The sequence below is a fragment of the Stegostoma tigrinum genome, chromosome 36 (assembly GCF_030684315.1).
Source record: "Stegostoma tigrinum isolate sSteTig4 chromosome 36, sSteTig4.hap1, whole genome shotgun sequence".
NCBI classification, from domain to species: Eukaryota; Metazoa; Chordata; class Chondrichthyes; order Orectolobiformes; family Stegostomatidae; genus Stegostoma; species Stegostoma tigrinum.
Window position 1 is genome coordinate 5,357,570 of NC_081389.1, and position 14,594 is coordinate 5,372,163.

At 42.4% G+C, this 14,594-nt stretch overlaps 1 protein-coding gene across 4 annotated transcripts in view; it reads right to left on the reverse strand.

Moving 5' to 3' along the window:
- Nucleotides 1-1,988: 1,988 nt before the first annotated feature.
- sv2 (synaptic vesicle glycoprotein 2) overlaps nucleotides 1,989-14,594 on the reverse strand; it is an 82,132-nt gene continuing 69,526 nt past the window's right edge. For 3 of the 4 annotated variants that reach the window (XM_048520891.2, XM_048520890.2, XM_059640121.1), the window contains 5 exons: nucleotides 12,196-12,284; nucleotides 11,435-11,574; nucleotides 8,279-8,374; nucleotides 6,855-7,014; nucleotides 1,989-5,771 (listed from right to left, as the gene is read on the reverse strand). In XM_048520891.2, the coding sequence (XP_048376848.2) occupies nucleotides 5,588-5,771; nucleotides 6,855-7,014; nucleotides 8,279-8,374; nucleotides 11,435-11,574; nucleotides 12,196-12,284 (669 nt within the window). In that variant the 3' untranslated portion in view covers nucleotides 1,989-5,587. The remainder of the gene's footprint in view (nucleotides 5,772-6,854; nucleotides 7,015-8,278; nucleotides 8,375-11,434; nucleotides 11,575-12,195; nucleotides 12,285-14,594) is intronic. The other variant, XM_059640122.1, reaches the window with a different exon arrangement.

Consider the following 14,594-nt stretch of genomic DNA (forward strand, 5'->3'; position numbering starts at 1 on the left):
ATATAAAGGCCCCACTCAGTGCTTGCTCACTGCCTCGTCAATACATAATTGGCTTTGTTCCCTTAGGATTGGGTCTAGCACAGTCCAGTTTCTCAGGGTTGTCTTCACACTAGCACAAGAGAGTCTCCTGGATGCACTTTTAGAATTAGACAGGGTGGAATTTTATCAGTAAACTGGAATGATATTAATATTGGAATAGTTGAAATCCCCCTACTACAATAACCCTATTCTGCTTGACCCTTGACTTGCCTATGATCTGCTCCTCGATCTCCTTCAGTGTTAGGAAACTTGCCAAATTAGTTTAAACTTCCAACAGCACAAACAAACATCCCAGCAAGAATGTTTGGGGCCCCTTCTGGTTCAAGTGTAACCTATCCAGTTGACTAGTCTGCTAGGCAGAGTAACACTAACAGCATGGGGGTTAACATCTCCCCTTGTTTTGAGATGTGACTTTCAGACTAAACTTGTTTGTGTGTTTCTAATGAGAGCAGCCCTATAGTGACTTTACGGACAGATCTCTTTGATCAAAACTTCAATGTCAGCATAGTACTTTGGGAGTGGAAGTTTTGGGAATGTAAATCGTATAGAAAATAAATATTTTGGATAAATAGCCTAGATTTTCCAAAGAAGGGTCCTGCTGTGTTCATCCAGCTTCACACAGTGTTATCTCAGATTCTCCAGCATCGGCACTTCCTACAATCTCTAACAATATCCTAGATCTAGTGTGTTTACTGGTAGATGTCCTGAAATCCTGTATAACAGTCACAAACATTCTGGACAGGGGTTATTCTAAAAGTTGTATTCCTTAAGTAAATTCATACATTTTTGAAGTTAGGTACAGCATGAGGCCACCACCTCTGCAGAGCAGAGATAATGGGAACTGCAGATGCTGGAGATTCCAAGATAATAAAATGAGGCTGGATGAACACAGCAGGCCAAGCAGCATCTCAGGAGCACAAAAGCTGACGTTTCGGGCCTAGACCCTTCATCAGAGAGGGGGATGTGGGGAGGGAACTGGAATAAATAGGGAGAGAGGGGGAGGCGGACCGAAGATGCAGAGTAAAGAAGATAGGTGGAGAGGGTGTAGGTGGGGAGGTAGGGAGGGGATAGGTCAGTCCAGGGAAGACGGACAGGTCAAGGAGGTGGGATGAGGTTAGTAGGTAGCTGGGGGTGCGGCTTGGGGTGGGAGGAAGGGATGGGTGAGAGGAAGAACCGGTAAGGGAGCAGAGACAGGTTGGACTGGTTTTGGGATGCAGTGGGTGGGGGGGAAGAGCTGGGCTGGTTGTGTGGTGCAGTGGGGGGAGGGGATGCACTGGGCTGGTTTAGGGATGCAGTAGGGGAAGGGGAGATTTTGAAACTGGTGAAGTCCACATTGATACCATATGGCTGCAGGGTTCCCAGGCGGAATATGAGTTGCTGTTCCTGCAACCTTCGGGTGGCATCATTGTGGCAGTGCAGGAGGCCCATGATGGACATGTCATCAAGAGAATGGGAGGGGGAGTGGAAATGGTTTGCGACTGGGAGGTGCAGTTGTTTGTTGCGAACTGAGCGGAGGTGTTCTGCAAAGCGGTCCCCAAGCCTCCGCTTGGTTTCCCCAATGTAGAGGAAGCCGCACCGGGTACAGTGGATGCAGTATACCACATTGGCAGATGTGCAGGTGAACCTCTGCTTAATGTGGAATGTCATCTTGGGGCCTGGGATAGGGGTGAGGGAGGAGGTGTGGGGACAAGTGTAGCATTTCCTGCGGTTGCAGGAAATCCCACCTCCTTGACCTGTCCGTCTTCCCTGGACTGACCTATCCCCTCCCTACCTCCCCACCTACACTCTCTCCACCTATCTTCTTTACTCTCCATCTTCGGTCCGCCTCCCCCTCTCTCCCTATTTATTCCAGTTCCCTCCCCACATCCCCCTCTCTGATGAAGGGTCTAGGCCCGAAACGTCAGCTTTTGTGCTCCTGAGATGCTGCTTGGCCTGCTGTGTTCATCCAGCCTCACATTTTATTACCTCTGCAGAGCAGTGGTGTGTGCACTCTGGAAAATGTCAGCCTCCTTTCAGGCTCCTTGTTGCTATTCCTGAGTCAGTAGAATGCTATTTTCCTTGTCCTCTTGATTACAAGTGTCTGGTAAAGGCTAGTAAATAACCCTCTGCATGAGGTTAAAAAGTAACTTTTAAAGTAATTAACTATGAAAACTGACGATTCTCTGATATCTTGGTTCCTGGCCCTCTAGTCTTGGTTGGCAAGTTGTGTGTAATTGAGATGGGTGATATACCAGGCCCTAAAAAGCATGTAAAAGTGCTTAGCTGTAGAAGGCAGCTTCCTTCCAGATTGTAGATGAAGGGGCTAGACAGCAGAATACTACCCTCAAGCTGCTGAGATCACCACACTAGGCTAACTGCCCATTTAGGATCCATAAAATACATCTGCTGTCCACAATTTTCCTGGCCAGAACTGATCTTCAGTTTATTAAAGGTCAAGTACACTTGCAGACATTTGTTTCTACTGATAATAAATGCTCTAAGGGTCATTGTTTCAGTTTCACAGGCTTAACCAGAAATGTTACTGGCACAGTTCAAAATGCACTATGGCAATTGAGCTTTTAATAAGCTAAAATTGGGAAATATTAATCCATGAAATAACCATGTCCTTTTAGGTAAGGATTCTTGGCCACATGTACACACTACAATGTGATTTGACACCTGGCTGACCTCTGAATTAGCTCAACAAGCAACTCCCATTTTTATCAACCACTGGGAGAGTTGCTGGGACTCCAGCAGTTCAATGAGGCTTAATTTTTAATTGACCCTGGAGAGACACACACACACACACACACACCTCTGGTCACATCCTGAAGTGGAGTTGAGCTTGCATTACATGACTTCTTGCCCTTTACAGGGTAATGAGGGTTAGCTAATTTGCTGATCAGTCCATAATCACACTTCTGATTCTCTTCTACACACGAATCTGAGAAGAGGATTGGGAGGAAGCTTTTTATTCTTGGAATGTTGTAAATTCTAGAGTCAGACAAAATCAAGGGATTCTTGGAATGTTGTAAATTCTAGAGTCAGACAAAATCAAGGGAGATTAAACAAAATGGGTAAGAATTAAGGCACCGTCTTTCACTCTGCAGTTAATGACTATATTTGGACACTGCTTTTTTTGCATCAAAACATATTTGAAAAGTTGAAGGAAAACATTAGTTGCTTATTGTGTGTGATAGAGTCTTCAACACAGAAATACCAGGGTCAATTATTATCAGGATCTGTTTTTTTTAAAAATACTAAACCAAGTCTAGGTTACAGAAAATGGAGTCTCCTCGCAGCACTACTTCTATGAACAACTACCTTTTTAAAAAATTCTGATCAGCTTGAGTCTTCTAGTGAATGCTTTGGACAATGACATTCAACTAGATTTAGCAGTAATCAATTGTAATACAATCCTGCATTTGAAATAAAATGTGCTCTTTTGCTCTTTCCCTTGTTCAAAGGAAATCACTTCCTGTTTTATTTATTTATGGCATATAGCCTTTCAGCACTGACCCCTTCAAAAGCCCCTTTGCAGATTTTCTCCCCTTGTGTGGCAATTCAGAACTGTGGGCACAATTTTAAAAAGGCCTTTCCAACTTGAAACCAGGATGGTGTTTCTTCTGAGAGGTGTTGATGGCTGATTGCTGAGTGGGGGGTGCGGGGGAATTAGACAGCTTGTTGGCTTACCAGAGAATGAAGGGGTTTAGGGTGCATGTTAGAGAGTAGCGTTGATTCTATAACTGGACGTACCAAGTGGCCTATCCTATTTCTTATTCTGGATTGCACCATCTTTTCAGCAGGAAGCACTAGGTTGAGATTCTAAGTATAACAACCCTGGTTTGGTATCCTGTGAATATTTCAACATTTATGCAAGTGCATTTTTCCTCTTGAAAATATGGTACCAGCAACTATGATGATGATGATGCTGTGACTTGGAGAGATTGAACAAGAGGTGGTGAGCAGTCCATAATCATGTAAACAGCCTGAACCCTTTAAGTTTTTTTAGAAGTTGAAACAGTAGAAGCAGCCTGGATTGGTATGGCCAAGCCTCCCAGACCAGGATTTGTTTTTTTAAGCGTTTTAGATTTGGCAAAAGCTGGTGCTGTCTTGAAGTGGAACCTATTTCTTCCCCCACTGCTCATTATAGCTAGATGATGAGGTTTCTGTTGCTACTGTGGGCTTTGCATGTGAGAAATCTGTTTTCTGAATTTGTCAAGGGTGCTTACAAAATGTTACTATATTAGAACAGTTAATTAGTAATAGTTATCAATTATTCTAAGTTCTTCCTTCTTTTGCTATGTTAATTATATTGTTTGAATAAATTGTTTTGCTTAATGGTGTAGTTTGACCAGTTGAACTGCATCCAGTACACTGCTTTATATTTGCCTTTAGTACAAGAAAAAGTCAGGGTCTTGGCTAACAAAATATTTTTGAGGGGTTCTGGTCTGGTCTGGTCCGGTCCATAACAACAGGCACTATGTGCAATACTTTTCAATTAACATCTATTAAAGGTGCATTTATAAAGACATCAAACAAAACAGCCACAAGATATTGGCCACTAAGGTTTTGGAGTAGTTGGTCAGGTGACCATAATTCTTTTTAATCAAACTGGACAGGTTATTACCCAGATGCTTAAATGTTACAAGCCTGGTCCCAGGTTTTCTTTTTAATGGATTCCTTTTAAAGGATAGGAGAGATCACAGCTGTCAGTAATTGAGTAAATGAAATGGGGACACTCATGAGATCCGAAAGGAGGGATTGGAAAACTAATTCAAAACTTGTCTGCTGCTTAAACAATGCCTTAGTAGCTCAGCAATCCAGGGATTGTGAGCAATATATAATGCAAATTGAGCAATCCAGCAGAGTTTTAAGAATATGTCTTGTGTCATAACTCTCCATTGGTGTGTCTATTTATCACTTTCTCTTATTAACTATATTCAATTTTGATATTTGCCCATTTTGAAATTGAACTCCTAAGCCATTTGGACTCTGTAAACATGTAAATGTTGCACAGTGGGGCTAGACTTGGTAGTGAGATGAATGATGTTAAACAAAGGGTTGGTCCTGTTCAGGAAACTTGATTCTTTAGCCGGACTAACACTTTTCAAAAGTAACAGGTACGCTTTTTTGCCTTTATTCCCTATCTCATCACTGTTACTAAATGAGACATGAACCTTCCTGCTTATGGTGGGAGTTCAGCAGTAGAACAAAGTACAAACCTAGGAAGGAGTGATCAAAGTTTTGTGATCTGAACCTGAAACTTAAGTTTTGAAAACACAACCTGCATGGCATTTATTTCCAAGCAAGGCTTTTTGAGTATCAGTAGAAGATCCCTTATTTTAAGGTACATGAGAAAAACATCACATTGCCATGTTTGTCAAGTCTACAATTTGTTTCCATTCAAAATATTGGTCTTCCTTTGCAGTTATCCGTCATGAAAATGGCCATATTCCCCCTCTGAGCATATTGCATCTCATTCTGGCATGTTCACTAGCAAAGGACTAATTGGAGCTGATTTGTAAAGGCACCAATGATGAATGTTCCAGTAACTTCAACACTCTTCTCAATTCAATTCAATGTGCTTAGTGTTTGGCAATTTGAAACATGCCAGACTGCCGATGAAAAGTATTACTGCAACCAGAAGGATGGTTATAGCACAGTTCATGTCAACCAGCAGGCCAAAAACCAGGTTTGCCACAATAGAGGCAATACGGCTGATACCAGTGAAAATTCCAAGTGCAGATGACCTGTTGAGAGAGAATTTTTTAGTTTTTAGTACCTTTACTTGGAGAATGCTTTCTAAATTTCTAAACAAACTTTTCAGCTGTATAGTTCTACTTTGAAACTTGACCAACTTGAAACTCTAAATCAAAATTTCAGGTGTAATTATAGTAGAGTTGGTACATTGTCAAAGAAACAAATGGCCTCCTTCTGTGCCATAATACTTCATTCAGTCTTGTATAAATAGGTTAATATTTGGTGGTAAGGGCACTGAGGTATTTAACATCCTGTCGAAAAACTTGTCATATATAGTTCTATTTATTAATAATAAGGCTATTGTGAATGCTAAGAATATAAACAAGGATAGCAGCTATGAAAAATGGTTACCGTGTACAACCAGGAAAGCTGGTTCATGTTGGGCTTTCACAGGAAATACAAAAATTTACTTTTAGTCCGGATTAAAATCATGGAAAAATACAAACGTTTAAATCTAAGAATTTCTTTATGGAAAGTGTAATGAAGTATTTTTCAACCTGGCAGGCTATTTTAAAGATTCTGGAACCTTCAAAACCAATTTATTATTAGCACACAAATGAAAATGTCTCTTCAATCCTTCAAACTAGTTTGTACTTGTGCTTTAATGATTCATTTCTGCCCTAAACTAAAACTTGATTTTCCATGATAATACTGTCTTCCACCAGTTACCAGTCATGTAATCTTCCCTCACAGATGTTAAATAATCTATCAAATGATATTTAAGAGTAAGGAATTATGAGGAAAAGATGAAGATCAGAATAGGCCCAAGAAACTAAATAGGAAGAGCTCATAACTTAAGTCCAGAACATAAAGCCCATCAACGTCTAATCACAATGAGACAAGCCCTCTTTTGATTTCAAATGGGACTAATCCTGATGCATGAATTTAACTAAGAATGTATCAGTAGGTTTCTGATTTTTAAAAAACTGTCCCAGTACAATGTTCTCTAAATACTTGAAATTACTGAAGCAGTCACTTACTATTTCATCTTTATAATGAACAGACAAATGTTTGAGGAGATGAATAACAAGGAGCAGACTTGCTCTTGATTTTTAAAATTATAATTTACATACCGTAGGTGAGTGGGGTACAATTCTAAGCCAATGACATCAAGTGAGTTCCAGGCAATGACAGAGATGGCACTGAACACACAGGACACTATCAAGTTCTGTGTTTTGGTCTTCACTTCCCAGATGAAAAATGCACAGATTCCTGAGAGAAATAGACTTGCACCTAATGTCAGATCATAAGGAAATATTCACCACCCAACTTGCCAAGTTAACTAGACATCTACTCTTCAAATCATAGTCTATAACATCACCACAATATTACTGGTTGTACATAGAACATTACATACAAGCCCTTTGGCCCTCGATGTTGTGTTGCACAAGACTACAAGTAATGTAAAAACTGTTAACTAACAATTTAATTGTCTGTTTTTCATGATGCGAACAGATACATGCAGTATTCACTGTCCTGTGAAAGAATTAATCTGTTAACCTTTTTCTTCCCTATCCTGTCCATTTAACCTCCAAGAGTGCAACGATCGTCAAAGAGGGAAGGCTATTACTCCCTGGTTCATCTCTTTAAGACAGTGCTGATACTTACAATGAAGTTCCTCTTGTGGACTAGTGCTGTTGATGATCTTGCTCACTTCCTCTGGCATTTTAGTCAATTGTCCATTGGAAGTATATACTGGGCTGGGGTGGGGGGGGGGGGGGGGGGGGGAGAGGTGATGGTGGTGGTGGAGGATTGTCTGACCACCCATCCCTATTAAACCCATCCATCCATTCCTTGACTAAACCCCAAGTAGGGAAGTTCTGTTCCATGAGGGCTGTGGGGTTTTGAATTCCAATGGAATGAAGTGTATAACAAACTAAAACATTACCAAGGGTGGGCACCCACATTCCCGCAGTAGGTTCAGGAAACAGTGTGGGACCCTGGCTATTTGTTCACTTCCTTCTGAGGCACTAATTCTGGTACTGACTGAGTTCCAAGTCTGTCGCTAGACTCATTTTTTGATCGCCATCATAATAGCAAGGTCAACACTCGCAGTTCTTAGCCTACTAATCACGAGATGAGTGGAGGAGAAAGTTGCTTTTAGTAGAAGTATGTAGGCCAGATGAGGTAAGGACAGTGGATTTGGCTGCATCTGTGGAGAGAATGCAGTGTTGATATTTTGAGTCCAGTGACTTTTTCTTCAGATTTCCTTCCAAAGCAGATTTCTTAGAGGACATGAATGAACCAGATGGCTTTTCTGATACAACAATCTGGTAGTCTTTTGGGCAAAGTTTGCAAAACAACAGTGACTGCATTACATACGTGATTCACAGGCCATGCAATGCTTTGGTAATATGCCAGGAATGTGGAAGGTGCTAAACCAGAGCAGAAATTCTTTATGGACACCTAATACTGATCTCATTTATAAACAGATCCTCACACTGGGCTCTCTCTCTGTTCCATGTGCCTTCTGGAGTTCTTCCTTATTGGTACTCACAGAGTAGAAATTTGCCTCCGAGTAGATCCATCAGTAAGATACTGAAGATATTACCAGGGAGATTGGCAGCAGCAATTATAAAACCTTCTTTGTACACTGCAAAACAAAAGAAAGAAATTACTTTTAAAAATCAAACCAGAATGAAGAAGGGGAAGAGAGTATGTGCAAGTGATCAAAATTAACAGCACGGCTCCATATGTAAAAGATCCTGAAGATGGCATTTTTTTAAAATGCTGGTTATTCCAAAGGTTGTGTGAGCAAATGCATTACATGTGACAGGGACTAATGCATAAAGGAACAAGAGATCAATCAGCCCCACAAAGAATACATACTATTTGGTTAGAGCACGGTGGAACAATAACGGACAAACTAGTAAGATGGTGGGAATCTCCCGCTCAAGACCAAAAGCGGCAGCCATCTCTGATAGGCCCCAGTAAAGGCAAAGCACAAACAGCAAAGGACTGTGTGGCAACTTGAGCATTGCACATACCCACCTCTTCAAATTCCATCAGCCTCGCCTGCGGCAGGGACTGTGGAGTCACCTCACAACCCTTAACTCTTGGAGTTAGGGAATGTCATCCTCATATTGAGGGTCTGCCTTATAACGAGGAGGGGGTAAAACAGAAGTGTAAATAGTAGTGTAGACCAAAGCCTCCAATAATTACATAGTACCATGGAAGTGACGCTGTTATTTCCAACTTTGCCTTCTATCCACTGATCTTGCGTTACCCATAGTCAGGCTGGGTGGCAGAAGTGCTGTGAGGCACACAAGAGTTTCAGGGAATGAGAACTCATTTCTTACAGAGGTGACTTTAAAAAAAAACGGAACATAATGAAAAAGAAACTGAGATAGTTTGAATGAACGGTGTCCATTTGCTTCAGTTGATAAAGTTGTTGTTTCTCACTAGAAAAACCTGTTCCTTCCCAAAGGCCTCAGAAGCTGACTCCAATACTCCATGAAACATTTACAACACAAAAACCCTACCCAAGCTCAGTTACTATCTGAGATTACACGGTGTAGTGCTGGATGAACACAGCAGGCCAAGCAGCAGAGGAGCAGGAAATGGGGGTAATTTCTTCAAGGATAGGCATCCTTAGAAGAGGCCTCGCAGTGGGGTTAAAATTGTTTCAGAGATAGTAGGAACTTCAGATGCTGGAGAATCTGAGATAACAAGGTGCAGAGCTGGATGAACACAGCAAGCCAAGCAGCAGAGGAGCAGGGAAGCTGACGTTTTGGGCCCAGATCCTTCTTCAGATATGGGTTATTATAAGGACAGCCAACAGGAAGGGATAAGGAGGATGGAAAGTATGGAGGTTAAATCTCAACTGCAAGACAAATTCCTGATAAATATCTGAAGCGAGAAGGGTATGAAAGTTTCTTGATTTGAGTCCTTGACAGTCTGAGTCAGAGTGGCCATGTTAACTATACAACGCAACTGATGCCTGGTAGAACCTAAACATCGGAATTACTAGAGAGATAAAGGCCAAAGGTCCATCTTGCGCACCACATCCAATCACTGTCATAACTGACACTGCAAGCCTGGAATTGTTGTCTAATCTATCAATCAGTCTACAACAGGTCCAGGCACAACATAAGGAGAATCCCAATGAAAAGCTTTGGGAATTGTAGGATTCAAAGTCACTTACTGGTCCCATGAGATAATTATTATGTCATGTCTCAAATTACTTACTAGGTTAATTCCAGGTAAGGGGGGAACTTTCTTGAGGAGAGGTTGAGCAGGTTTTCTTGTATTCATTGGAGAGTCAATCTTATTGAAACATGAGATTCTTAGGGAACTTAGAATAGCTGCGGAAAAGTTGTTTCTCCTTGCAAGAGGTTCTAGGACCAGAGGTCAAATTTTCAGCGTAAGGGATCACCCAGTTTGGACAGAGGAGTAATTTCTTCTTTGAGAGGGTGGTGAATCTGTTGAATTTCTTATTGTAGAGCATTGTCAAAGCTGTGTCATCAGTAGTCTATCTATCTCAGCCCTGAATATATTTAAATCATAAGTGAATCAAGGGTTTTGAGGATAAGGCAGGTATGTGGAGTCGAGGATGATCAGATCAGTCGTGATGACTCGATGGACCAAGTGTTCTATTTCTGCCCCCTACATTTTGTGGTCACTTACTTGTCAAATTGGATCCCAGCAAATGAGTGAGACAAAAGATCAGATGACCCTTCCTCTGTGGATGAGTTTATTGACTAGCCAGTCTTACTGCTCCTTCCACACATCAGTGCTATAGGTGCTGCCCACACGTATGTGCTCAGACAGTTAACAGACACCAGCTGTTTCTTCTTGAATTTAAATAAAAATATTGACAAATTTTACGAAGTGCTTAAACAGGCATTAACCATAGTATCCCAAAAGAGGGTTCTTGTGGCACAGTGGTAAATTTCCTACCTTTCAGTCAGACTCAGGTCCAAGTCCCACTGCTCCAGGGGAGCGTAATAACATCTCTGAACAAGCTGGTTAGAAAATAGTGTGAGAATTGCAGGAACAGATCGTGAAATAGTAATCATACTATTGCAGATATGTTCTCTCACTAGGTCTGACCTCTGCAGCGAAGATACAGCATGAGGGAAGAGCCATTCAAGGACAAGACAGCACAATCCACAGGGAGAGTTTACTGGGAACATATGCTTTCCACTCTTAGGTGGTTTCTGATCCTCGATTGATGAACATGCGTAAAGCACAGTGAGAACTCCAACTCAGGAACTGCTGAGGTCCCAAATGAATTTCTCAATCCACAAGTGAATGGGATAGGTACAGAGGGGTATGGACAAAAGGCAGGCAAATGGGATCAGTTTAATTGTGAAAACTGGTGGCATGAGCAAGTTGGGCAAAAGGCTTGCCTCTCTGCTGTAGACCGATAGTTTTCCACATGTTTATTGTAAATTAACCCCTGGTCCATTCAAACTGTGTATGAGATGCTGGGAGTAACCTTGTCTAATATTCAGCCAGAAATTATGTCGGCTAAACTTGCACTATCTCAGAAATGAAAACTCAAAACATGAACAGCTGAGTCACTCCCAGATGAAATGGGTGGTCAAATGAAATGAACTTTTTCTTTTAGTTGGAAAAGGGTCAAACGTTTCCTCCCAATTGGCCTAGTTGCACACCAGAATGAGAGAATCAGACTCAAAGTGACACTCACCTACTGTCTTCACCGGATAACAGGTGACATTCTCCACACTTTTTTCACCGGAGCTGCTCTGATTACTCGAGCAAGCAGAACCACCTCCGGTCTCGATCCGCTTTAGAAGCTCCGGAAACCACATCCACAGACCATAGTACCTGGAAGAGGTGGACAAGAGAAGACTGTGAACTACTGACCCAGATGTCAACATTAACAGACTTGGATTTGTACATGACGTAACTATACGGTCAAGGAAGCGCTTCATGAAGCGTAGTTACTACTGCTATCTAGGAAGCGTGTCAGCCAACCTGCACGCAGCAAACTCCCATAAACAGCAATGTGAAAATGAGCAGGTCATTGCTTCAGCAATGATGGTTCAGATGAAAATATCACCAAGGACATTGCCAACAATGCACCTGTTCTTAGAGGAATTCATATTAAAAGGCCATTTGACAGATTGTTGGTCTCTCAGGGAATCAATGATGTGGGGAGTGGGCAGGTAGAGGAGCTGAATGACCCCTTTGCCTCCATGCTCCTCAAGGCATCCTGACAGTACCTGCGCACGTAGGCATCAGGCAGGGTGAAGGTCAGTATTGGTACCGATGCTTCACCGGATGACAGCCTGACCACATGCACTGTCTAACCTCATCAACCTGGGGATGGCCCAAGGAAACCACAATCACGGACCTGGCCCCCAGCGTAAAATGATAGCTTTTGAAATGGACAGCAGGAAACTCACAGCCCAGTTTGCTAAGGGCTCTGGTGTCAGACCAACTCACCCAAATGAGATGCTGAAGAAGACGATGGAGAGAGTAATTGATGTGGTGCGCAGTTTTTGGGCAAGAATCTTCCTGATGGGATCCAATCCCTGAAAATAAGAACAGGACTGTTAACACCACCTTCCAGTCTGTGCTGATGCCATCCACAAGCTTCAGGAAGTAGATGTTTTATCTATAACAAGAGGAACCCTGGCTCGATTCCACCCTTAAACAACTGTCGTGTGGAGTTTGCACATTCTCCGCGTGTTCACATGGGTTTCCACCGAGTGCTTCAGTTTCCTCCCACAGTACAAAGATATGCAGGTTAGGGTGGATTGGCCATAGTATCCAGGGATGTGCTAATTAGGTGGATTAGCCATGGGAAATGCTCTTTGGAGAGTCAGTGTGGCCCAATGACCTGGAATTTTATGATTCTATGAAGAGGCAGTTAACAGACAGGAAGGAGTGAATACTAATTGTGAAATGTGGGGCTGAAGAGATGTGTTGTAGATCCACCCCCGCCCCCCACCCCCTCAGTACCACAAGGTGTTCTCCTCATTATTTTCACACCGATTCTTTCATCATCTACTTTACATCTGTGATCTCTAGATATCCACCCACCAGGTGAAACTGATTCTCCCTGCTTGCTCTTTCAAAATCCCTTAACAAGTCATTAGGTCTCTCCTTCACATTCTCTGCTATAAGAGTAATTCTAGCTTCTCCTGTGCCTCCATATATCTGAAGTTAATCAGACCTGACAAACGTCCTCACCACCCTTCCCACATCATTCTTGAAGGTAGAATGTGCAGATTTGGACATAATACTCCAGCTAAGGCCAAGCTAGAGATTTTCTCAAAGTATGGTCTAAATTCCTTGCTCTAGTATTAACTATCACATAAACAAAGCCTAGAATCTCACATACTTTCCCAGCTACACTGTCAACTTGCCCAGCTACATTCAGCCCCACATCCCTCTGCAATTTCTGCTTCTGTCAGAATATCTGCTGCGATGGCGCCACCCTCATTCATCTCGTGCCATCCTGGTTTGTCCGTTTTGGGACATTATTATTGCACTATGCCGAGGTCAGACCGCCACATTGCTGCCTGGAATAGATTTCTACAGGACTATCTGGCTGCTGACCGCTTTCCTGGTTGATTCTCTCTGGGAAATTATACTCCCACTTGCCTAAATTAAATTACGTATCAGGTAGCTGTATATTTCAGCAACTGGTCCACAACTGCAACTATTCTATTCATTATTTACATTACACAGAACATTACAGCACAGTACAGGCCCTTCGGCCCTCAATGTTGTGCTGACCTGTCATACCGATCTCAAGCCCATCTAACCTACACTATTCCATGTACATCCATATGCTTGTCCAATGACAACTTAAATGTACCCAAAGTTGGCGAATCTACTACTGTTGCAGGCAAAGCGTTCCATTCCCTTACTACTCTCTGAGTAAAGAAACTAACTCTGACATCTGGCCTATATCTTTCACCCCTCAATTTAAAGCTATGCCCCCTCGTGCTCGCCGTCACCATCCTAGGAAAAAGGCTCTCCCTATCCACCCTATCTAACCCTATGATTATTTTATATGTTTCAATTAAGTTACCTCTCAACCTTCATAATGCGGTGATCAGAACTGTACACAATACTTCAAGTGCAGCCACACCAGAGTTTTGTACAGCTTCACCATAACCTCTTGGTTCCGGAACTCGATCCCTCTATTAATAAAAGCTAAAACACTGTATGCCTTCTTAACAGCCCTGTCAACCTGGGTGGCAACTTTCAAGGATCTGTGTACATGGACACCGAGATCTCTCTGCTCATCTACACCACCAAGAATCTTACCATTAGCCCTGTACTTTGCCTTCTGGTTACTCCTACCAAAGTGCATCACCTCACACTTGTCTGCATTAAACTCCATTTGCCACCTCTCAGCCCAGCTCTGCAGCTTATCTATGTCTCTCTGCAACCTACAGCATCCTTCGTCACTATCCACAACTTCACCAACCTTAGTGTCGTCTGCAAATTTACTAACCCATCCTTCTACACCCTCATCCAGGTCATTTATAAAAATGACAAACAGCAGTGGACCCAACACCGACCCTTGCGGTACACCACTAGTAACTGGTCTCCAGGATGAACATTTCCCATCAACTCCCACCCTCTGTCTTCTTTCAGCAAGCCAATTTCCGATCCAAACTGCTATATCTCCCACAATTCCATTCCTCCGCATTTTGTACAATAGTCTATTGTGGGGAACCTTATTGAACGCCTTGCTGAAATCCATATACACCACATCAACCAGTTTACTCTCATCTACCTGTTTGGTCACCTTCTCAAAGAACTCAATAAGGTTTGTGAGGCACAACCTTCCCTTCACAAAACCGTGCTGACTATCCCTAATCAAT